The 25,682-nt window shown below is 48.3% G+C and overlaps 1 protein-coding gene across 3 annotated transcripts in view; it reads left to right on the top strand.

Annotated features, from left to right (window-relative positions):
- The window catches only part of STAT1 (signal transducer and activator of transcription 1), a 786,410-nt gene that overhangs the window by 657,792 nt on the left and 102,936 nt on the right, over nt 1-25,682 (top strand). Inside the window, exon 25 of one of the 3 annotated variants that reach the window (XM_078680399.1) lies at nt 8,613-8,980. The exons of the other annotated variants lie outside the window; for them this stretch is intronic. Coding sequence (XP_078536525.1) covers nt 8,613-8,642 — 30 coding nt within the window. The 3' untranslated portion in view covers nt 8,643-8,980. Of the gene's footprint in view, nt 1-8,612; nt 8,981-25,682 lie in introns of those variants that run through there. 3 annotated transcript variants of the gene reach the window in all.

Genomic DNA, 25,682 nt, shown 5'->3' with positions numbered 1-25,682 from the left:
CACAAGCATGTGGTTCCTTTCAATGCTTCCTTCTACCACGGAGGGTCCAAAAATACCTCCTCAGAGACCACCACCATGTACAAGAGCAACAACCAACCCTCTGCCTATAAGGGTTATTTCAGAGGGGGTTACAGAGGCAACAACGGCAAAGGTAGAGGTAGAGGCTTAAATGCACTCACCTCCCATTCCAACACAAAGCAGTGACTTACCTACACTCCCCCCAACCAATTAACACCTGTTGGGGGCGACTTTCAGATTTCCTACCTGTCTGGCAGTCCATAACAACAGACAAGTGGGTACTAGAAATTATCCATTCTGGTTACTGCCTGGAGTTCACCAACAATCCTCAATTCCCCCAAGGTCTCACAAAATCTCACTGGATCACCTGCACCTCCTCAAACAAGAGGTTTAGTCTCTCCTAAAAGGGGCTATAGTGCCCATACCACCACAACACCACGGGTCAGGAGTGTACTCCTTTTACTTTCTAATACCCAAAAAAGACTGCTCTCTTAGACCAATATTGGGCCTCAGAGAACTAAATCTTTACATAAAGTCAGACCATTTTCAAATGGTAACACTTCAACAAGTACTACCACTTCTGCAAAAGGGCGACTTTCTGTCTACTCTGGACTTAAAGGACGCCTATTTCCATATTCCAATCCATCCCGCTCATCGCAAATGTCTCAGATTTGTGATAGCGGGTCAACATTACCAGTTCAAAGTACTCCCGTTCAGAGTCACCACTGCCCCCAGAGTCTTTCCAAAGTGTTTGGCAGTAGTCGCTGCTCACCTAAGAAGACAACACATCCATGTCTTCCCCTACTTGGACAAATGGCTCATCAAATCCAGTACGTATCCAAAGTATCTCCAGCATACTCACAGAACGATTCAGTTACTACATTAACTGGGGTTCACAGTCAATGTGCTAAAATCACATCTCCAGCCTGCCAATAATCAAAAGTACCTAGGAGCCACATTGAATACTCAAAAGACTCTAAAGTTTCCCTATGCAGCCAGAATTCACAACATTTGGAGGGCCTGATGGAAGAAGCACTTAACATACGCTTTGATATCCTCCTTTTCGGCCCATTCGAGGGGGCTCTCGGGATGCTGATGTTGGATCGACTGGATTGATATTCTAGGTCCTCCAAGTGCCCCTGAAGAGTGAGGTTTTGGTCCCTTAGGTGAACAAACTCCCATCTGTAAGAATCTACTTCCTCCACCCCCACTCGCTTCAGGGTGGAGATTCTGTGTCCCAGGTCCCCCTTACCCTGGCACTTTTCTTTTATGTCCCCTGTGACCTCTGCCCTGAGCAACATAATTTCTTGATGAAGGTGTCAAACAGGCCTTTCATAAAGGCCCTGGTGAGGGGGGCTCCCCTCTTGTTGGCGAGGTTCTACGCAGGGAAGTCTCCCTGCTATCCCCCCATTCAATGCTTTAGTCCCAGTGTAATTCTGCTTTCTTTGCTTGAGTCTTAGTTAGCATGTCCCTGAGAGTTTGTTCCATGTGCACCTTATGGAGTGCCATGGGTGCCATGATGCAGGTTGAGGAGGCATCGGAAGAGCTGTTGCAGTGGGGAGTGGCTAGTTGGGGCTAAGTTTCACCACCGACCCACACAGTAGGTGGGGGGGGATCTGGTATCCGCCCACAGTCTTTGTTGGAGCAGCAATCCCCGTGTTTAGGGTTTGGGCCAGGGTCTTTGGCCAGCAGGCCACACACCCCTGCGTCCCAGCCCAAGGAGCTCAATCCCCGCGCCCACAGCATCCATGTTCCGACCGCCCTGGATGTGAAGCTACAGATGAGTTCTGGGGGCTCTCAGCTATATGGTTGCGAGCTGAGCCTTCATTATGCGTCAGTACATTCATGGACCCAACTGTGTTCATGTGGGTACGCAGCAGGTGCAACTCACCTGAAGTCGGGGAGGGTGGCAAGCTGGACCCCCTATACTCACTGAATAGGTCTCTCACGTGGAGTTCGGCTGGGCCTGTGATGGAAGAGGGCCTAGTCTCCGTGCTGGTGACCCCCACTCGGGTAGCAGCTCGCTAGGTGGACGTGGAAATGGCGATTCTGGGCTGCGAGAGTTGCTAGCAGCTAGCCAGTATCTCTCAGTGGCCCAGCATCGATGTGGGCTCGGTATTGACCAGCGGGCTGGGCAGTATAGTCAGTAATTCGAAATGCCACATGGCCCAAAAGGTCCATCTTGCCTCATTTCTTCCTTTTTTCGTTTTTTTTTTTAACTCTCCTCACATGCCCTAGAAAAATTTTAATTACCCGGAACTTGAGTTTTATGTGTCCATCATCTCCTCTTTGTAGGATTTACTGGTGTTATAAAAAAAGCCAAGGCATTTTCTAAACCGATCATTTCAAAATTCATTTTTGTGTGTGTTAAGATCTGTTAAGAGCTAGTGGACCACTGTAATCTGAATAAGATCAAGGCTTGAGATGCCAGAGTTTGGGCAGTTACTTTGGTGGCCTGTTTTGCAGCTTGTTTGAAAAATGTCCTAGCTTACGAGAAGGAAAGTTTCAATTCTACTAAGGACTAGGAGGCGAGGATTATGCAGATCTTCCTCCACTTTATTGACATAGCAGATTCAAAGAACCTTGTAAAATCAAACATGATAAACACAAAACAAACTACACATCCCATGAACACAGGGGGTAGTCTCTATGATAATAACAGTCCCAAGACAGTCCAGCATATATAATGAGATGTTTTCCTTTCCTCTTCCTCTTCTTCACTGGAGGATGTTAAGCTGGCATCATAGCGTCATTCAAATTTGTTATCACTCCCTGAAATAAAGAACACTTCTGTTATCCAGCTCCCAAATCAAACTCATCACAACATTTCTGGAGACAGAATCAATGAAGAGAAAACATGGCAAAGCACAAAATGCAATCACAGAAACAGAAAACGTTGTCAATTATCACCAACTATGAAATAGGCAGCAGAGCAATGAAACACTTGTAATACTTTGCTAAAGACCAAGCAAAAGTGTTACTCACCCCGAACAACAAATCCTCTGGGAGGGAAGAAAATGAAAATTAGTTCTAGGGGGGGCGGGATAATCCTCGCCTCCTAGTCCTTAATAGAATTGAAACTTTCCTTCTCGTAAGTTAGGAAATTTTTCATTCTATTTCAGGACGGAGGCGAGGATTATGCAAGTTCAAAGCTTACTTACAACAGCGATGCTGCCTCTGAAATAGGTTTAAAGTAAAACCTCTTAAAGATAGAATCAGAAGACCAGTCTGCTGCATTCATGAAGTCCTCTAATCTACCACCCACCTGGATAGCCTTAGACGCCATGGCCCCTCTCGTGAAATGAGCACCAAACTTACTCACATCCACTCCTGCTTCTGCTATGACCCATCGTACCCACCTAGCGATGGAAGGGGAATAGACAGCTTTGAAAGCTTTCTGCAGGGCGATAAGCAACTGTCTTTCCCCTGAGGGCCGGAGATCCCAGGTCACTTCTTCATAAGCCTTAATGCAACGTACCACACACAACTTAGGTTGATCCGGAAAAGAAGGATAGGATAGCAACCTGGTATTAGTTTTTGTTCTCCGAGCAATGGTAAACGTAACTCCCTCCGGAGTAAAAACCCTAGCCGTCACATCCAGGGCTCTGACATCGGATACTAGTTTACACGAAATGAGACAGAGGAGAATGGCCAACTTAGCCGACAATTCCTTGCGGGAAAGATATTGATTATCCTGCCACTCCAGCAAGTCTCAGAACCCTGTTGACATCCCACAGGCCTGAATATCTAGGTTCAGGAGGATTAGACAACCGGATGCCACGCATCAGCTTACAAACCCAGGGATGTTCCCCTACAGGCTTACCCTCAATCTCCCTGTGTCCCGCGGAGATAGCAGAACGGAAGGAGTTAACAGTCCGATAAGCCAGGCCCTTCCCTGACAATTCTGCCAAAAAATTCAAGATATCGGTAACTCGTGTGCCCAGGGGATCCACATGTCTCTCCAGACACCAACGAGGCCACCTTCGCCAAGCCAAGCGATACCGTTTGACCGTTCCGGGAGCACATGCCTGCTGAATGAGTTGTGCAGCGTCCGCAGAAAGTTGGCCGTCTTTCCAGCGTCCCCTGAAATCTTCCACGCCATAAGCCGAAGATGGCCCTGAAGCACCAGGGGATGAAGGCCCCCTTGGGAGTCCCGAAGGATTGAAGGGAAGGAGGGTAGAAGAACTGGGCAGTCCCACGACAGCTCCAACAGTGTCGGAAACCAGGCCTGCACCCTCCAGAACGGGGTGACCAACACAATGGATGCCGCCTGACGACGAACCTGAGCTGCCACTCAGGGAATCATCATGAAAGGTGGAAACACATAAGGATATTCCGTCGACCAATCCTGAAGTAAGGCATCCACTGCCATGGCCTCTGGATCCGGTTTCCAACTGACAAAGCGTGGAAGTTGGTGATTCAACCGAATGCGAACAGATCCAAACTGCAAGGGCCCCATCTGGCATCAAAGCCAAAAGACTGCCCGATCCAGCTTCCAGTCGCTGGAAGCCGAGAAATTCTTGGAATGCCAATCCGCCACCGAGTTCTGCAGGCTGGGAAGATATTCCGCCGTGACCGAAATCTGCTTCTGAAGACAATAATGTCAGAAATCCTTCGCCAGGTTGGATAAGACCCGGGAACGAGGGCCTCCCAGGCGATTGATAAACTGCACCACCGAGATGTTGTCCATCCTCAGGAGGATGCAGCAGGAAATCTTGTCCTTGGTCAGTGACCGGAACCGCAAAGGAACCCGCGAGCAGCTCCAGACATTTGATGTGTAATCGGATTTCCTCCTCCGACCACCTGCCGCCCATCGAGATGTTGCCGCACCGCGCTCCCCAGCCCGATCTGCTGGTATCTGACTCGATCACCAGATACGGGGCCGATCCGAAGATTGCCTGACCGTTCCACCATTGTAGTTCGTTCCTGGCCTCCTCCGATAACGAGATGATCTCTGAGTAGGTCAGACCCCTCCGCAGATGTTGGGCCTTCAACCTCTGAAGAGCCCTGTAAGGTAAGAGGCCGGGGAAAATAGCCTGTATCGACGACGAGAGTAAGCCCACAATCCGAGCAAGCTTGCGCAGCGAAATCTTGTTCCTCCAAAGAACATGTGATAATTCCTTTCGATCTTGTTGACCTTCGGTTCCGGCAGGCTCAAGGACGCTGAGACTGAGTCTATCAGGAACCCCAGAAAAACCATCTGCTGCGTAGGGCATAGGTCCAACTTCTGAGCATTGATCATAAAGCCCAAATTCTGAAGTAATGTAATAGTCATGGTCACATTGTGGGTAAGGTGGTCCAAAGACTGATCCAGAAAGAGAATATCGTCCAGGTAGATGATCATCCTCACCCCCCCTTAGGCGAAGAGCCTCCACCACAGGACGCAATAGTTTCGTGAAACACCACGGGGCCGATGACAGGCCGAAGGGCAGAGCTCGGAATTCGAAAATCTGACCCTTCCAGGCGAATTGGAGAAACCGCCTGTGAGGAGAAAAGATGGGAACCGTCAAGTACGCATCCTTGAGATCGATACGTACCATCCAATCCCCCGGCAGGGGGAGGTCCCGAAGTAAATTAATGCCCTCCATTTTGAAGTGGCGGTACACCAGCCACTCGTTGAACTCCCTTAAATTGATAACTGGCCTGAAGCCCTTGTCTTTTTTCTCTACTAGGAAGAGATTGCTGAGAAACCCATTCGGGTGAAGTACCAACCTGCAAACAGCTCCCTTCCGAAGAAGATCCGAAATCTCGGTCTCTATCAAACTCTCTTCCTCTCTGGAGAAACGTAAGGGCCTTGGACGCTCTGATTGAACAGGAGTGCCGTAAAACTCTATAGGAAAACCCCTGACTGTTTGCAAAACCCACGGATCTGAAGTTATTTTTTCCCAATTGTGAGCAAAACGAGAAAGCCTCCCCCCAGATCTCGAGGGGAAGAAAGGGGTAATCCTTACCAGAGGGGCCTCCAGGGTACATTCGCACTTCCTCTATTGTTCCGACCTTTGCCTCTTCCTGAACCTCTACTGGGGTAGAAGGTTCCCTGGCGACCGTCGTTCCAGCCGTTGTTCCGGCGTTGCTGGCCTCTATTGGAGGGTCCTTGCTGCTGTGAGCGGCCGGAGGAGCGACTCCTGCCTCGTCCGGCCCCGGCAAAAACACGCCCCGGAAAAATCTTCTTTATCGATGCCTGCGCCTTATCCAAGGCAGAAAATGTGGTGACACATTTATTTAATTCTTTAACAAACGGTTCACCAAAAAGCTTCCCTTGTGCCACTGGGCCCGCTTCAGATGTAGCCAGGTCCCCCAATTTTGGGTCGACTTTGATAAGGAGAGATCTCCACCGTTCAGCCGCTAGGGCGCAATTCGCATTGCCGAGAAGGCATATTGCCCGCTGCGCCCAACCCGCAAGTATGTCAGTAGACATAGTGGTACCTGACTCCTTGGACCGTTCAGCAAGCTGGATAATTTGAGTCAAGGGCCCTACCACATCAAGGAGCTTATCTTGACAGTTCCTCCAGGATCTGTCTATGCCCTTCTTGGGATCTCGCATATATTTTGCAAAGAACGTAGAAGCTTCTCATCAATGTCAGGGGTATGAGCCACCTTCCCTTTAAGTGACGGACGGGGGCACTCTCCTCGCATCCTGGTCCTAACTTCCCTTTCCAGTGGCTGATGAATTTTTGACGCCACATAGTCCGCTACCTTGGTATCAGGGAACCATTCGGATGATCTAGAATGGTATATGTGCGTCGGTTCAAACATGTCCAAATACCTCCTGTCTCCATCTTGAGACTCTGAGGAACGGGTGCCCGGGCTCCAGGGACGACCCAAGTCCTTATCCTCGTCGGAGGAAACATCCCCCTCCGATACACCCTCCACATCCAGGGACAGACCGCCATCGTGGTCCAAATTTGGGGCGACCATGTCGCTGGTTTCTCCGGGTCCATCCTCCTCCCGGCAGGGTGCCTGTTTAACCTTCAAACCCTTCCAAGTGCCCCGCGTGACGCTTCCTGGCCTTCTTCTGCTCCCCAAAAGAACCACTAGGGCCCGCCGTCGCCAAACTAGGGTCATTGAACACCCCCGGGATGCTCATGGCTAACTGATCCACCCTATCCTGCAGGGGGGCCAGCGCCCTAGAGATGGCCTGCGACAGGGCCTGATCAACTGCAGGAGGTAGACCTTGGCGAGGCCAGGTAATTTCCGCCTCTTGAGATGAGGATTGAAAAGGGGTCTCCAAAGAAGACATATATATTACTGAGGGTGGGAGCACTAATCGTCTGTCTAAATCACTAAGACAGCCCTCTCTCCTGTGCTCAACAGCGCGGAGGGCAGCTGTCAATACCAGCAGAAAGCCCAAGTGCGATCACATAATGCGCCACCAGGTGGCGCTGACACCACGCCCAGCGAGTAAAAACACTGCCGAGCAGTGCGAGTGGAGAGAGTTGGTGAGACGCGCGCCGGCAACAGCTCGGCTTCCGCGGTCCCAAACGCGCCTCGGAGCCCGCGGAAGCTCTCAGAAAGGCTGCCACACGCGGGACAGAGGCGCCCCACAGAGCCCCGTCAGTACGCAGAACCGGCACTGCGAGGTCCGCGATGTCCAGGACACGGCGCTCGGGCCAAAGCCTACCGCGCCAAGGGGAAACGACACCAGAGAACAGGAAGAACTTTCCTAATCAAATTAATGAACCGCTATGTCACAAATAGAACACGTCAGAGAAGTGAAAGAAAAATGGCACTTAACTGACGAGCAGTGAAGAAAGAGGAAGAGAAAAGGACGTCATCACATTATATATGCTGGACTGTCTTGGGACTGTTATTATAGAGACTACCCCCTGTGTTCATGGGATGTGTAGTTTGTTTTGTGTTTATCGTGTTTGATTTTACAATGTTCTTTGAATCTGCTATATCATTAAAGTGGAGGAAGATCTGCATAATCCTCGCCTCCGTCCTGAAATAGAAATATGTGTTACTGCTCAGTGGCTTTCTATTCACATATTTGCCAAGCTTCACATGAAACAAGTGGAGGCCCTTTTGCACAGTTTATAGTTTAGGAAATGTTCCTCTTTTCCTGACCTGCTCATATTGCTTTTGTAGTCTTTCAAAATACGTTTAATGTGAAGAAGCAAGATATCCATTTGAAGAGGGGACTGCCTTTGGAAGTAGTACTATAATGGATACTCTGTTGCCAATTCCTCTTCCACCCCATCTTTCCTTCTTGCATAATGGTATTGCACTTACACAGAATTTGTGGGCTTTGAGCTGTGAAGAAGAACTGCTGCCTGGGGACAGAGGCTTCTGCCTCGAGATCTGCAGATGTGTATATTTGTGTGTCTACATTTCTCGATGCATAAATATAACTTAAATGTCACATGTGGCCTTTGTGGTTTGTAGCTACCTTCGTGTCGATTTTGCTGGACATTTGATGCACCGTGGTGGTTAATAACTGATTACCAGTTTGATAATGGACACATTTTAAAATATGAGGATTCTGCAGAAGGAATAATATATTCACCAAATATGGCACTAACGACAAGAAATGCATTAGTTTATGTTACAAATGGATATAGTGTCCAACTGCTTGATTTTCTTTTTTATTCCAGGAGTTTATAAATGAGATACTCAATTCATGATGAGAAAGCACGTAGACTGAACGAGATGTCTTTGCATGAGATAGTAATAGTTATCCATGATTGTGGTCATAATATTGTTTGAAGTCTTTTCTTTGTTATGCTTAAACCTGTATTCAGTTTTTTAAGTTTTTGCATCCTCTACTTACACTAATATAGTAACATTGTAATGCAAACCATAAATTGTATATGAGGGGTGAAATGGTGATTTTACTGGTGAACCATGACAGAAGACCTGGAATGCAAATACGACATGAGTACTTAACAATATGTGAAGGAAACAGTAAAGATTGTTAATGACAGAACTCCTTTATACAAGTAAAATAAGTATTGGCAAGTCATTCGCTGGAAAGTTTGTGTGCGATTGTATGGATGGTTGAACTTGAACATGGATCATGGTTGCATACATAGAGGGCTCAATAAATAGGTGAGTGCATTGATGGATGAAGATGCTAAGGACAGTGTATGAAGTAATGATAAAGTTGGAGGACATTGCAGTTTGTGGTGGGTCTGGAGCAACCAGTTGGGGGCGGTGCATGAGGGAATAAGCATGAATGGGGGTTGTGGCAGTGTGGGAGACAACTACAATGTGCACAGCGCTGGGGCAGAATGTGCAGGGCAACTAGTGTTCGACTTCGGCAGTTTGTCCAGACCATGGTGGTTCTGGAGGGTCATAGAGTGATGGTAGCTTCCTTTTTGTTTAACCATGCAGAGGCATCTAGGTCTACTGACCGGGGAGGTATATGGGTGATCTTCAAAAAATGGCTAATTTCTTCATATTTAAAACGCACATGAATTGCTTCAGATTTCGTTTGTGCAGTCATTAGATTAATTTCTTGGAACAAGCATTTGTGTTCGTTTTTATGTTCAGCCTGGTAATAGTGCTTAAAACGTCTGATAAGGCCCACCTGAGAATATCACTGCCTTCATTGACTACCATATGCACTGCTCAGCTCTACTAAGCGAAGCTAAGGCAGTGGCAGCTATTGGCCTTTGTGGTCCAAGTGTGATGGCAACATTCTGCAGTTCCTGGGGAGCACTGTCATTTACTCCCTGTGACCTCATGATGCACCATAAAGGAAAAGGACCGCCCCCTCCTTGTACGGACCCATCTGACTGTCACAACAATGAAAATAATTTGAGCTTGTCCACAGGCATACTTCAGGAATGACAGTTACAGTCAACAGGTGGCTGATACATGTGGGCTGCTCTATATGCGAATGATTTTCACAACAGTCAGTTGCTAAGGGACCGTCAATATGCCAGTGTCTCTTTGTATAAGTCGTATAAGCTCTGCGAGAGAGTTAAATCCATCTCTAGCCAATTGTAGAAAAGGAAAGAGGGTAAAGAGTGGGGGAGAGAGGCAGGTTGTGGGAGGTCTCAAGAAAAATATCAGTCTTGCTTCTCTGATGCCCCACGTCAATACAAATGTTTTCGCTGTATTTTTTTAAGTCTTTTTATTCATTTTACAATACAATACACAACATAAACAGTGCAATAGCGTGTTATGAGGTATCATCTTGACATAAGCGTGACAGTCAATAAAAAAGGTGTGGGGGGCAGTGGGTCCCCATTCTGAGGATAGTGAAGAAAAAGCACAGACCAACATCAGGCAGACACACTACATTATCGTAGAAAGGTTACTGCATAGGGGTGAACCGTCCACAACTCTTAAGAGGCCCCCCTTTTGGTAGAAGGAGCAGGGGAGCTTGGGTGTGGGGGGATGGGTCTGTTCATCCAGCTCAGTCACATTCCTGGACAGCAAAGAGGAATCAGCATTGTTTGTGTCTAATGTGTCAGAGTCTGAGGCGCCACCTAGGTCTGTGCCTTGATTGTCCAATATGTTCCGCCAAATCTCAAGATCATGTTCTGTATTGTTATCAGTAGAGACATTCCGAAGCCTACTTTCTTCCGCTGCTGTCCATTTCAGGAAGTTGGCAAGCCATTTAGCCACAGCCGGAGGGGTCGGGCCAGCCCAATGTATGGCTAGGCACCGTCTCGCCAGCACAATTCCCAACTGCGCAAATCTGTACCGCATGTTTTTACCCTTCTTGGGAAGAGGTAGCAGTCCAGCAGGCCGTGTCGGGCTGTTAGCTCTGCAGTCACATTTTTCACACTACGCACCTCCGGTAGTACCTCACCCCGAACTCCTGTATCTGCGTGCAGTCCCATGCAACATGTCCAAACTCTGTTGGTATTGCTCCACACAGAGTACAGACAGCCTGCCGGACGTATTGGATAGACCCTATGTAGGTGCTGTGGCATCAGGTAAGCTCTATATATGTGATAAAAATTTACCAATTTAAACCAGGTATTGCTGGCTACGTCCTGGACTTGTGGCAGTACCCTGTTCCATTCTCAATCCGTAAGGGGGGGTCTCGGCATGCTGTAGTGCAACATTCGTCTGCCTATCGCTCTTGAGGACAGCATTTAGCCGGGAGATAATAACTTTGGAGGAGCCGGGATCGATGTTCTCCTGCGGTACTTGGGACATCCAGATCTCGCAGGTCGGCCGAGATATGCTTACATACTGCACAAATTGTCCCAGATCTATGCAGTAGTGAGTTCCAACCTCCTCTACTGACATAAAGGTGCAATTTAGAAATAGGTCTCCTGCTCTCTGAAAACCACCCTCCATCCATTTATTAACATCCACGGAGTCACGGATGTGCAGGAAGGGGCGCAGTCACCAAATCGGGAGAGACCTGGCATTGGGCACCCATTTTAGAACTGTGTGACTGCTTTTTCCCATGCTTGAGTCAAGTCAAATGATCTTTATTCGGAATTAAAACATCCATAAAAGTACACACAGGTTAAAATACGTTAAAAACTAATAAAAACATGCCGTTAAAATTATATTGTATAAAACAATTTTTTCCAGAGTATTTAAAGCAGCGTGTTTGTCAAAAAAGTGCAAAAATACATAGTGCAAAATTTTCCATTATAGTAATCATTGCATCCAGCCATACATTGTAGAAAAAGACTATGTACAAATTGTATCATAATAGCAGAGTGCAAATGTGCATCAAGTAACACAGTACTAGAGTTCATCAGGCATATTCCATACTCGCCCTGGATCTCACACTGGCTTTAAGAAAACAGCTCACAGTACATATCGTCTCCTCTGTAGACAGCATTTGTAAAGTTTTCATTGCCTGAACGAAGTCCCGTTGGTCATATTTGCGGAAGTACGGCATTAAGTATTGGTGGGTATATAGTTTGTAATAGCCACAAAAGAAGAAATAATGTAGCAAACTTTGTTTCCCACCCTCAGAACAGGGACAATCCAACTGTACTAGGTTTTTATTGTAGCCGAGAGGGAAGCTTAATAAATTTACAATGCTTCCATCTCGGAATCGGAACAAAAGGCTCCGGTTCCATCTTCCTATTGTTAATGACAGGTATCTGCGAGGTGTATTTGGGTTATCATTACCAGATTCAGCATAGGACAGGTATTTAGTAACTGCAGATTTAGGGAATTCAGATCTTATCCGTTCATCCTTATATAAATCCAGCAATGCACGTTTGACAATGTTCTTGTGAGCATGAACAACAGTGTTAGGAGAGCTAAACAGAGAACCCTGGCCCACGCTCAACAGGCTGTTCTCAACGGCTTTTAACCAGGGTACAAGATGGGATCTTTCACTTTGTAAGCAGTCAGATATTATACTGCGGGTTAAAGATGCCGCCGGGTTTAGCCATATTTTTAGCCAAAAGAGAGCGGGCCTGGATCGTATAAAGTCTTCAATATACAGTAGCTTAAGCTCATTATGACAAATAAATGTTGGGGCGCAGGGGACACCCCCCAAAACCTTCCTGCAGAATCTATTTTCCTCTAATTGAACAGGCGTACTTTAGAATAGCCCCACACTTCTGCTCCATAGGTCCCCGTTGGTTGGCATTGAGTGCGATAGATGTTTAGCAGAGGGGTAGTGACATCAGCCTGTTTAGGTTGCCGGAGAGATAAGATTGAATTGATGGATTTACCGATTTTATTTCTCGCATAAGCCACGTGTGGCTGCCACGAGCCAGTATTAGAAAATAACAGCCCTAAGTAGGGAAAAGTGCTAGTGCATTTCAGAGTGTGTTCACCTGACTTAATTGAGGTAATGTTGTATTTTTTGGGTCCGCAGTTCATAATGAATGATTTTTTAAAATTAGTGCTTAGACCCAAATCAGACATAAAAACAACAAATCCAGAAATTAAGGTTCGCAAAGCGTTTGGTGTACGCCCCATTAATACTGCATCATCCGCATAAAGCAGGGCAGTAATAGGGGAGCCATTTATAATTGGTACATCCTTAGTGATCTTACTCAGGCTGCTGCTCAACCCATTAATATATAAAATAAAAAGCAATGGGGCGAGTACGCAGCCCTGTCTAACTCCCCTGCTAATTAAAATATCATTTGAGACTTCGCCCTCGTTATTAATACGTACTCTGGCCTTTAAATCCATGTGTAAATAAGAAAGAAAATACACCAAAGAATCATCCAAACCATAATTAAGCAAAAGTGACCACAAACTAGAACGATTAACAAAATCAAATGCAGAACTTAAATCCATGAATCCTAGGTACATTGGTGATTTTTTTATAGTAATATATTTGGCCATGATCAGATTCAAATTAAGACATTGTTCAATGGTGCCCACATGACTTCTAAAACCTAATTGACTACAGTGTAAAACATTATTATCCTCTGCCCAGTTCCTGATTCTCTTAAAAATTACCCTTCCAAGGACCTTTAGTGTGTTGTCAATCAGTGAAATCGGGCGATAGCAGGCAGGGTCCATCCTATCGCCTTTTTTAAATATAGGTACGATAACACTATTTGACCATGATTCAGGAAGTGAGCTATCAGATAAATTATTAAAAAGATTACATAGTAAAGGGGCCCAGAAATTAATTTCGGATTTAATTTGATCTATCGAGAGACCATCCGGGCCGGGAGCTTTATTACTGGCACTTTCAACTATTGCATCCTCGACCTCGGATAGTAAGATATTCAATGGCCCGGCAGTCTTGGGTAGGGGGACGATGTCTGGGAGAAGCCCAGATGCAGCATAATTTTTAGAAAAATGCTCCACCCATGCCTCTCCTGTTATATTGCAGTTAATTGGTTTGATGTTTGAACCAAAAGATCTAAGAGACTTCACCTCTCTCCAAAAACCCGTAGTATCTTTTAATGTGGCAGTACGGGCAAGGGATTCCCAATGATCTATCACTAGAGCCTCGGATCGAGTACGTAGCGTAGTTTTATACTTTGATCTTCGGTCTCTTACAAGTAGGGGGTCCCTTGGATTAGTTTTTAGAGCCTCCCTCAGTTCTCTGTTCGCCCTAGAGCATGACGAATCAAACCAGCGGGGGCCATGATCTTTATTAGGCCGTGCTGGTTTTGAGGATTCTATCTTGATAGCCAAACAGAGATTACTAAAGGAAGCAACCACATCATGACCTAATCTTTCATGGGACAGGCAAATCTTGATTAGCATTGGATGTTTATTGATGACTCTTGCTAAAATGTCTTTATTGTCTACCCCTTTCCATATCAATCTTAGTCTATCAGTGGATATTGCCAGATTTTGTACCACAGTTTCTAGTCTCGACACATCCTTAGTATTCTGCACATTTTTTAAATATATTCTAAGTGGATAGTGGTCACTATATGCAGAGCAGATGACCTCCGCTTTTAAAATTATGTCACTTAGTGAGGGAGAAATAAGCATATAGTCTATTGTAGAAGCACAACCCTGGCCAATATATGTGGGTGCCAGCATATCATTTTCTCTTGTGCCCGCTATTTCCATGGCATTCATTAAATCACGGGAGGCTAAATAGTCTCTCAATTCCTCACCATTTCTACATGGTGGATTGTTACGGTACATGTGAGCGTTAAAATCACCTCCAATACAGATGCCGTCAAAGGTCCCATACTTCTGCCCCTCAATAATTTCATCAATAAAATTAAATAAAATCAAAAAATTATTATTAGGACGGGTAACAAAATCATTGTTATAGAAATTAATTAAACATAATTTCATCCTATTAATATATTTTATGGCCATAAAACATTTACCCTGGGTAGGGATCAGATTAGTTTGCACCCCGGTTTTTATTTTCGCCCAAATAGATAAGCCGCCACTAGGGCGACCCATGGATGAGGAGGATGCCTTTAAGTTATAGCAACTAAAGCCCTCCAATGTGGGCATGGTCGTGCACCAAGTTTCTTGTAACATCAATATATCACAGTTTACATTGACCCAATCTGTCCACTCTATAATTTTCAATTTTGAGTTAAGACCCGCTATGTTCCAGCTTACAAGAGATAGATCAGAGCCCTGGACAATAGTTCTTGGATCTGAAGATTTTTGGCTGACAACGGTTTGCAAGGAAAGTGGTACAACATCAGATGAGTCAAGATTGGGTACCAGAGAGGGTTCGTCCAGACTAATTGCAGATGGTCAATCTAGCATATCCAAATCCTATAAGGGTGCAAATCTGTTAAACATCTTAAATGGAAAGGGTGGTGGCTGAAATTGTATTGGGGGTGGTCTGTAGAAAAAACTTAGTGGTAACAAAGTTACAACAGTGGAAATACCAGAACAGTTGTTATTTCTATTAAGTAAGAATCTTACAGTGCCCGGATTTTTAAAGTTAAGAACTATACAATCACCTTCTTTATCTTTGAATAAAGGCCCAACCCAGGACACCCTACGGGCCGATAAAATCTCTCCAGAAATATCATGTCTGACCCCTTTGTGCTTGGTTAACCAATCAATACATTTATTGCGTAGTTGGACCCACGATTCCCCCTGTTCCTCCCTTAATGGTGGAACTCCTGCAAGGACCAGGACAAAGGGGCAGGCATCAGGTGGTAGATGCAGGGCAGGCCCTTGATGTTTACCAGGCCTGCCATTCCCAGATTGCCCAGATTGCCCCGTGCCTTTATTGTTAACAGAGGTAAACCTCTCTGCTGTAGTTGGCTGGATAGAACTTTTGTTCTGATTAGTAATTTTTAAGGTGACAGTAGCAGGAGGGGCTACTTTTGGGGGTACGGACGGGGATACAGATTTAGAAGATAGAGTGGATTTCGCCAATTTTTTTTCGCCATTGGTGTTTCTGGGTTGGGAGGTAGATGGTACATTAAGTGGTAATATTTCGGAGTTGCTAGGACCCCCACCCACTAAGGGGGAGGTTTCCGGCTTTCCCTGCAATAGAGTGTTGCTGACAGACTCAAGTTCTTTTATCAGACGATCTGCTCTAATTTGATCCAGAGTGACAGTCCCCTTTCTTTTAGCCTCTTCATTTTTTACTAGGTTATCTAATCTATCAAGTCTTTTAAAAACATTATTAAACTGTTTGATCATTTGCTTCTCTAACCCATTAAAAATGGTATCAGCTATAGTTTCTATCAAATTTCCATTGTGTTTAGATAAGGTGTAATTATCTCCCATTAATGTAGTTTGTGTCCATATCGTATTAGAGTTCCCCATTAATTCACTCGTGGTTGCGGTGGGAATTTCATCCGCATTCGCTACATTTTTATCGTCGATATCGTCGGTATGAATAGTTTGTGCCCTAGAAGTTTGTTGTTTGTTCCACAGACTCTGTGGCGTGGGCTGACTCTTGTTACTCAATGGTTGTTTCCTTTTATTTGCGCTTGGCTTGGCTGTATCTCTTTTACGCTTTTCCCCTCCCGGTTTGATATTTGATTCCAAAGTTCCACTAACATTTACATCTTCCTGATAAGCAATTATTATAGTGGGAACTGCCTCTACCAATAGAGGCTGGGGGGATGGGGTTGGTAATACCAGTTTTTTTATTACAACAGCTGGTGATAAAGGAAGTCTTGGGCTAGTTGGCAAAGATATTGGCTGTGTAGTGATGTTGATACAGCTTAAGGACATTCTTTTTTCGGTATCGGCGATTTCGTTAGTGACCAAATGAAGAGCATTTTCAAGTAGCGACTCAAATGTAGGGGGGGGGAATGGAAAGTCATCCAGGGCAACATCACTATTTGCTAGATCCATAATGGTAGGTAATGAACTCACCACAGTCGCAATAATGTTGTTAAGGGGGTGGCCCGCCCGACCACTATAGACCACGGACGGCCACAGACGGCCCGCCCTCTGCCCGGGCTCAGCCCGGTGATGCCCGCGCGCGTCCCGCGACGCGGAGGCTCTAGGTGTGTTTTATCTCGCCTCCTGGCGCGAGATTGGCGGCAGCTGACACAACCGCTAAGGAGTCTGAGGGGTGTAGTTCCTTCGGCCCCTCCGCTCGGCGGCCGCTCCGGTGGTGTGGCGGCGGCGGGAGGGGGAAACCGGTCGGTCTCTGTAGGATTTCCCAGGCAAGCAGGTAGGGGCAACAGCAATCCCCAAGCAACGTTTGGAAGCCTCCGCTCCACCGAGGCTCTAGGTGTGTTTTATCTCGCCTCCTGGCGCGAGATTGGCGGCAGCTGACACAACCGCTAAGGAGTCTGGGGGGTGTAGTTCCTTCGGCCCCTCCGCTCGGCGGCCGCTCCGGTGGTGTGGCGGCGGCAGGAGGGGGAAACCGGTCGGTCTCTGCAGGATTTCCCAGGCAAGCAGGTAGGGGCAACAGCAATCCCCAAGCAACGTTTGGAAGCCTCCCATGCTTGAGTCACTTGGAGGACAATAAAGGGAGTCCCCGCTATTAGTCTCCATCCGCATATAAGCAGCTTGTGGAGCTGAGCCAGTAGAGTCGAGCCAGATAGCAATGTCTTCTCCCATTTTGGACCTTATTTTGATATACATTAATACATTTTGATGTATATTAATAATAAAAATAATAGCAAAATTGGTATTATATGTTATGCCATAATATATATTAACAACAGTTGATGGACAGAATGCAGAACAATGTCATACATTCACCCCACTACAGAGATCTGGGCCTAAATCCATCGTTTTTTTGCACTCCATACCACTCCAGTTCAGACATATGCAAATCAGCCTTGACCCTGTGCCTCATGGGAACAGTCCAGCCCGAACTGCCAAGCCATGTCTTTCCCGGACCGGAATCAAGCATCCTAGGACCAGTTTCTGGCTATCATCCGTCTTCAGCCAGGATAGCTTGACTCCAGTGGTGTGGAGAGCATGGGGCTCACGACTGAGCATACCCATCCCACTCGGGGTGACAAATGCAAAAACAACAGTTGATGGACAGAATGCAGAACAATGTCATACATTCACCCCAGTACAGAGATCTGGGCCTAAATCCATCGTTTTTTTGCACTCCACACCACCCCAGTTCAGACATGGCCATATGCAAATAAGCCTTGACCCTGTGCCTCATTGGAACAGTCCAGCCCGAACTGCCAAGCCATGTCTTTCCCGGACCGGAATCAAGCATCCTAGGACCGGTTTCTGGCTATCAGCCGTCTTCTGCCAGGATAGCTTGACTCCAGTGGTGTGGAGAGCATGGGACTCACAACTGAGTACCACTTTGTTCGCCACAAGTTGGCAGGGAATGCTCAGACGTGAGTCCCTTGCTCACTTTGCCACTGGAGTCAAGCAAGCCCGGCTGAAGACGGCTGAAATGCCAGAAACCGGTCCTCGGAAGCTTGTTTCCGGTCCAGGGAAGGCATGGCTTGGCAGTTCGGGCTGGACTGTTCCCATGAGGCACAGGGTCAGACTGATTTGCATATGGCCATGTCTGAACTGGGGTGGCAGAGTGGGCTAAAGAACAGTGATGGATTAAACCCAGATGGAAGGCAGGGCAGCTTCTGGAATCTAGGCGTGATATAGTTTCTGTATTACAATCTCAGTCTGTTGGTAGCTTCTGAAAGTCCAGCCATTATAACCATGAAGCAATCTCGCATTCGATCTTTCTGGGAAGGCCATAGAAGGGAATGGCGTGTTTAAGGATTACATGTGTATAATGCTGGCCTTCATTACAGCTGACGTGTGTGTCTCCTTCAGACAAACTGGGTGGAATATGATGTTGATACCTGACTTGATTGGGTAGAGCAAATATCAAAGGGTATGCCATGAAGTAATGTTCACAACTACAATCTGAATTTCTATTTTAATTTCATCAAATTAGAATGTGTGCAGGAGAAAATTGGAGAGCTTTCACCACAAGTAAATTGCAGAAGTCAGGATTGCATGATGCAAGTAAGGCAGCAGACCAACAGCAGGAGAGAAAGACTTAAACCAGTCAAGAACATCTGATGCACATCTGGACTTACAGTCTGCCAGGATGGAATGGTTAACACCAAAAGTACCTAACTCATATTGTGTTTTATTAAATCATGTTTATTTGTATTTTTGTGCAAGATGCAAACAGCAGAGTTATTGACAATGGAAGATGCATAGCATAGGCTGAGTCTCCTATTTTAATATGGCACTATCTGAAAGAGACGCGTTAGTGATAGATTCCTTACCTTAGAATATTCCCAAGGCGTCAGACTGGATCCGGAAAGTTTTCTATTTAGCAGTACCCCTGCGTGCCAGTAGGTGGCGTCGTGCGGCTCCGCGCCCGTCACTGGCGTCGTAAGCGCCGGGATGCCGTCACAGAGGCTACTTAGGCACAACCCATGTGCGCTGACATCAGTTCTTTCTTTTTCCGCGCCGAAAGCGCAGATCCGGATTGAGCACGTACCTCGGTCATTTTTTTAACACTTTTTTGAGACTTATTGTCTCCCTTTCTTGTCTCCTGGTGCACGTAGGGATGCCCGACTTTAAGTCTTGCGCATCGTGCCATGTCAGTGGCAGACCCCAATGATGTCTTCCTCTACAGCCTGGAGCATGAACATGACTCCCGGGATTGTCGGGACTGCCGTGCCATGTCCCTGAAGGCGTTACGGGAGTGGGCCGGAAGATGCTGGAGGTGCGGCACTCCTCTCACCGCCGCTCCGGGTCTAGGGGCCGTTCGCGGGACCGCTCACGGGCCCGGACTCTTAAGTCTTCACCTTCAGATTCCGGTAAGCAGTGCCATAAAAAGAAGTTGAAGAAGCGCGTTCGCTCTCAGACGTCCCACGTTGCTCCCCGAGGCAGACGTGGGGGACAGGGGCTCTGCCCCTGCGGCTCCTCCGGAGCCTGGGTGTCCCGTGGCCCTCCCGCTATACCAGGGTCCGTTGGCGACTCCCAAGAGTTTCTTGCTGCCATGGACCGCCTGTTTAGGCCTCGGGGTCCCTCTGGCGTGCCTGCGGGCCCCGCGGTCCCGTGTCCAGATCCTGTTGGCCCGGCGGCACTGCCTCTGGCGCCAGCCCCGGAGCCACTGGATCCAGTGCCCTCGGCTTCTGCGCTACAAGGTGCAGCACTGCCGGCTCCGGCCCCAGCAGCGCCAAAGGTGCCACACTGGGTGCCATTTATCCCGCCTTGCCACGGTTTCCAGACCATGTTGTTCCGGCCTGGGATCCACGTAGGGATGCTACTCCGGCTGGCGCCACTACCAGCGCTGCTTCCGGTGCCGGCGAACCCCTCTCCGGCTGCGGCCCTGCCGCTGCGGTCGGCTCCTTCAACCCCGGAGCTAGACGAGGATTTGGATGGCTCCGAGGACCCCCTTGCGCAGCGGTGTGACTCCGAGCAGGATTGGCTGGATGACCTTCAAGATGTGGGTGAACTTGATGTGTCCTCTGACCCGGGGTTTGCCTCGCCTTCGCCTACTATGGAGGAAGGCGCTTCCTATACTATGGTGCTGCGTCGCGCCGCGGAGGCTCTCCATCTCGACCTCCCTACGGTAGCCCTTAAGACCAACATCCTTACGGAGGTGCTCCAGACGGCGTTTACTTCGTCGGAGCCGCTGCTCCCTTTCAATGAGGCCCTTACCGAAGTCCTCTTGGGTACTTGGTTGCGGCCGGCCTCGGGGGCACCGGTGGAACGTCACTAGGCGTCATCGTCCCGCACCTGGTGATCCCACCTTCTTGACCACTCACCCCACGCCTGAGAGCCTGGTCATTCAGGCCTCGACATCGCAGAGTGCCTTTCCCTCGGCCCCGCCAGATAAGGACTCTAAGAGGCTGGACCAATATGGCAAGCGGTTGTTCTTCTCAGCCAGTTTGGGGTTGAGGTCGGTTAATACTGTCTGCTTATTGGGCCGTTATGCAGTGTGGGATTCGGTGGCAGAGGTTCTGCCTCAGTGCTTTGAGGAGGTCCAGGCTGTCCTTTCCCAAGCGATTGCGGAGGGCAAGGTTGCGGCGAAGTTTGCCATCAGGTGTGGTTTGGACACCGCTGATTTGTTGGGCAGGGTGATTTCTACGACGGTGACGTTGCGGCGCCACGCCTGGTTGCGTTCCACTGGGTTCTCACCCGACATCCAGAGCTCGCTCATTGACATGCCATTCGATGCCTCCCGTCTCTTTGGCGACAAGGCGGACAATGCCCTCTTGGGCTTTAAAGACTCGCACGCCATGGCCAAGTCTTTATGTCATTCCAGAAAGGCCCCTGCCACGTCTGGGTTTTGTTCCTTTCGTGGCCAGGGTAAGAGTACCCAAGCAGGCTCCTCCGCTAAGCCTGTGCAGAACCAGCCCCAGCGTGGTCGCTGCCGTGGCTTCCTCAGGGTCGGGTCTGGTAACCAGCGAGCCGGTCAATCCACCTCCACCCCTGCTGCTTCCGCCTCTAAGCCTTCCTAATCTAAGCTTCAGGGGGCACCCCACGCCTGTGGGTGGCAGGGTCCGTCACCACCTCCACCACTGGCGCAAAATCACATCGGACAAGTGGGTGCTGCGGATAATCTGCCAAGGTTACTCGTTCCCCTTTCTGTCCTCCCCTCCAGCCATACCACCTCGGTGCCACCGCATGTCGGGAAATCATTTGGCTCTTCTCTGTCAGGAAGTCACGGCCCTCCTGGCCAAGGGGGCCATTGAGTATGTTCTCGATCAGGAAGTAGGGAATGGTTGTTATTCACACTACTTTCTGGCTCCCAAGAAGGAAAAGGGGGGTTTGCCCCCCATCTTGGACCTCCGGGACGTCAATCGCTTTCTCCGGAAGGAGAAGTTCAAGATGCTGACTCTGGCTCAGGTCCTGACTGCCCTGGAGACTGGATGGTAGCGTTGGACTTGCAGGACTCTTATTTTCACATTCCCGTCCTGTCGGCCCACCGGCGTTACCTGCGGTTCATGGTAGGCCAGGAGCATTTTCAGTTTGCCGTGCTCCCCTTCGGCCTTACCAGCGCCCCTCGGGTGTTCACGAAAGTGATGGCAGTGGTCGCGGCTCATCTGCACCGGTCCGGGGTGTCAGTTTTCCCCTACGTCGACGACTGGCTGTTGAAGACAGGCTGGCCCCAGGCAGTTGTCTCACACCTCCAGAATATGACCGACCTCCTACATTTGCTGGGGTTCTCCATCAATGTGCCGAAGTCGCACCTGAGTCCTTCTCAGAAGCTCCCCTTCATCAGGGCGGTTCTAGATTCGACGCTGTTTGGAATTTATCCTCCCAAGCAGCAAGTCCGGGATATTCAGGCTATGATTCTGCTCTTTCAGACTCTATCCCGGGTTTTGGTCAGGATGACCCTCCGGCTTCTGGGCCTGATGGCCTCCTGCAGCCTGCTTGTGACACATGCCAGATGGCATATGTGGGCTCTTCAGTCAGACCTGAAGTTCGAGTGGGCACAGCATCAGGGCAAGCTGTCCGATCACGTCCAGGTCTCAGAAGGTGCTGCACGACAGTTGCAGTGGTGGCTCACGAACCGCGATTGGGTCAGTGGTGACAGATGCGTCCCTCCTGGGATGGGGAGGCCACATGGGAGAGGTGGAGATCAGAGGCCTCTGGTCTCCGGCGGAGTCCCGGCTCCATATCAGCCTTCTGGAACTGCGGGCGATCCAGCTTGCACTGAAGGCATTCCTTCCCTCTGTCCGGGGAAGTGTAGTGCAGGTGTTCACGGACGACACCACCGCCATGTGGTATTGCAACAAACAGGGCGGGGGTGGGGTCCTGGACCCTATATCAGAAGGCTCTGCGCCTTTGGACATGGCTCGAACATCATGGCATTACCCTGGTGGTTCAACACCAGGCAGGTACTCTGAACGCCAGGGCTTACAAACTTAGCCGCCGGTGCATGATGGATCACAAATGGCATCTGAACTCGGACATGGCGCAAGGTCTCTTTCAGCAGTGAGGAGAGCCTTGATTAGATCTATTTGCCACCGAAGAGAACGCCCAATGTCATCAGTTCTGCGTTTTGGAATTTCCAAGGCGACACTCGCTCGGAGACGCTTTTCGTCGCAAGTGGAGTTGCGGGCTGTTGTATGCCTTTCTGTCTATACCACTTCTGCCCAGAGTGCTGAAGAAGATCAGGCGCGACTGGGCCCAAGTCGTTCTTGTAGCTCCGCACTGGGCTCGAAGAGTCTGGTATCCCGAGCTACTCAGTATGAGCATCGATCCACCGATCCGTCTGCCTCTTCGGGAGGAACATCTGTCGCAGCAGCAGGGGACGGTCCTCCACTCGAATCTGTCCAGCCTCCACCTCCATGCGTGGAGATTGAGCGGCGGCAGTTGACACCTTTTGATCTTCCTTCCACCATAAAGGAAAAGGACCCCCCGCCCCCTCCTTGTACGGACCCATCTGACTGTCACAACAATGAAAATAATTTGAGCTTGTCCACAGGCATACTTCAGGAATGACAGTTAAAGTCAACAGGTGGCTGATACATGTGAGCTGCTCTATATGCGAATGATTTTCACAACAGTCAGTTGCTAAGGGACCGTCAATATGCCAGTGTCTCTTTGTATAAGTCGTATAAGCTCTGCGAGAGAGTTAAATCCATCTCTAGCCAATTGTAGAAAAGGAAAGAGGGTAAAGAGTGGGGGAGAGAGGCAGGTTGTGGGAGTTCTCAGGAAAAATATCAGTCTTGCTACTCTGATGCCCCACTTCAATACAAATGTTTTCGATGTATTTTTTTAAGTCTTTTTATTCATTTTACAATACAATACACAACATAAACAGTGCAATAGCGTGTTATGAGGTATCATCTTGACATAAGCGTGACAGTCAATAAAAAAGGTGTGGGGGGCAGTGGGTCCCCATTCTGAGGATAGTGAAGAAAAAGCACAGACCAACATCAGGCAGACACACTACATTATCGTAGAAAGGTTACTGCATAGGGGTGAACCGTCCACAACTCTTAAGAGGCCCCCCTTTTGGTAGAAGGAGGAGGGGAGCTTGGGTGTGGGGGGGATGGTTCTGTTCATCCAGCTCAGTCACATTCCTGGACAGCAAAGAGGAATCAGCATTGTTTATGTCTAATGTGTCAGAGTCTGAGGCGCCACCTAGGTCTGTGCCTTGATTGTCCAATATGTTCCGCCAAATCTCAAGATCATGTTCTGTATTGTTATCAGTAGAGACATTCCGAAGCCTACTTTCTTCCGCTGCTGTCCATTTCAGGAAGTTGGCAAGCCATTTAGCCACAGCCGGAGGGGTCGGGCCAGCCCAATGTATGGCTAGGCACCGTCTCGCCAGCACAATTCCGCACAGTTGGCCTAACGGCTAGGGCGCTCGACCTCGGACCTGGGGATCTGGGTTCGAGTCTCGGTAACGACGCCAAAAACCTCCTGTGATTCTGGGCAAATCACTTAATCTCCCCGTGCCTAAAATGAAAGTAACTGGAAACGTAAAATGTAACGTAACTGGAAAAATATGTAAAGCGCTCTGATACCTGATTCGGTTTGGGTCTAGTTCGCGCTATATAAAACTCTGCAAAAAAAAAACTGCGCAAATCTGTACCGCATGTTTTTACCTTTCTTGGGAAGAGGTAGCAGTCCAGCAGGCCGTGTCGGGCTGTTAGCTCTGCAGTCACATTTGTCACACTACGCACCTCCGGTAGTACCTCACCCGAACTCCTGTATCTGCGTGCAGTCCCATGCAACATGTCCAAACTCTGTTGGTATTGCTCCACACAGAGTACAGACAGCCTGCCGGACGTATTGGATAGACCCTATGTAGGTGCTGTGGCATCAGGTAAGCTCTATATATGTGATAAAAATTTACCAATTTAAACCAGGCATTGCTGGCTACGTCCTGGACTTGTGGCAGTACCCTGTTCCATTCTCAATCCGTAAGGGGGGGTCTCAGCATGCTGTAGTGCAACATTCGTCTGCCTATCGCTCTTGAGGACAGCATTTAGCCGGGAGATAATACCTTTGGAGGAGCCGGTATCGATGTTCTCCTGCGGTACTTGGGACATCCAGATCTCGCAGGTCGGCCGAGATATGCTTTCCCAGATCTATGCAGTAGTGAGTTCCAACCTCCTCTACTGACATAAAGGTGCAATTTAGAAATAGGTCTCCTGCTCTCTGGAAACCACCCTCCATCCATTTATTAACATCCATGGAGTCACGGTTGTGCAGGAAGGGGCGCAGTCACCAAATCGGGAGAGACCTGGCATTGGGCACCCATTTTAGAACTGTGTGACTGCTATTTCCCATGCTTGAGTCACTTGGAGGACAATAAAGGGAGTCCCCGCTATTAGTCTCCATCCGCATATAAGCAGCTTGTGGAGCTGAGCCAGTACAGTCGAGCCAGATAGCAATGTCTTCTCCCATTTTTGACCTTATTTTGATATACATTAATACATTTTGATGTATATTAATAATAAAAATAATAGCAAAATTGGTATTATATGTTATGCCATAATATATATTAACAACAGTTGATGGACAGAATGCAGAACAATGTCATACATTCACCCCAGTACAGAGATCTGGGCCTAAATCCATCGTTTTTTTGCACTCCACACCACTCCAGTTCAGACATGGCCATATGCAAATCAGCCTTGACCCTGTGCCTGATGGGAACAGTCCAGCCCGAACTGCCAAGCCATGTCTTTCCCGGACCGGAATCAAGCATCCTAGGACCGGTTTCTGGCTATCAGCCGTCTTCAGCCAGGATAGCTTGATTCCAGTGGTGTGGAGAGCATGGGGCTCACGTCTGAGCATACCCATCCCAATCGGGGTGACAAATGCAAAAACAACAGTTGATGGACAGAATGCAGAACAATGTCATACATTCACCCCAGTACAGAGATCTGGGCCTAAATCCATAGTTTTTTTGCACTCCACACCACCCCAGTTCAGACATGGCCATATGC

The sequence above is a fragment of the Lissotriton helveticus genome, chromosome 3_1 (assembly GCF_964261635.1).
Source record: "Lissotriton helveticus chromosome 3_1, aLisHel1.1, whole genome shotgun sequence".
NCBI classification, from domain to species: domain Eukaryota; kingdom Metazoa; phylum Chordata; class Amphibia; order Caudata; family Salamandridae; genus Lissotriton; species Lissotriton helveticus.
Note: the sequence above shows the minus strand (reverse complement) of the source record. Positions and strands in the feature narration are given on the sequence as shown.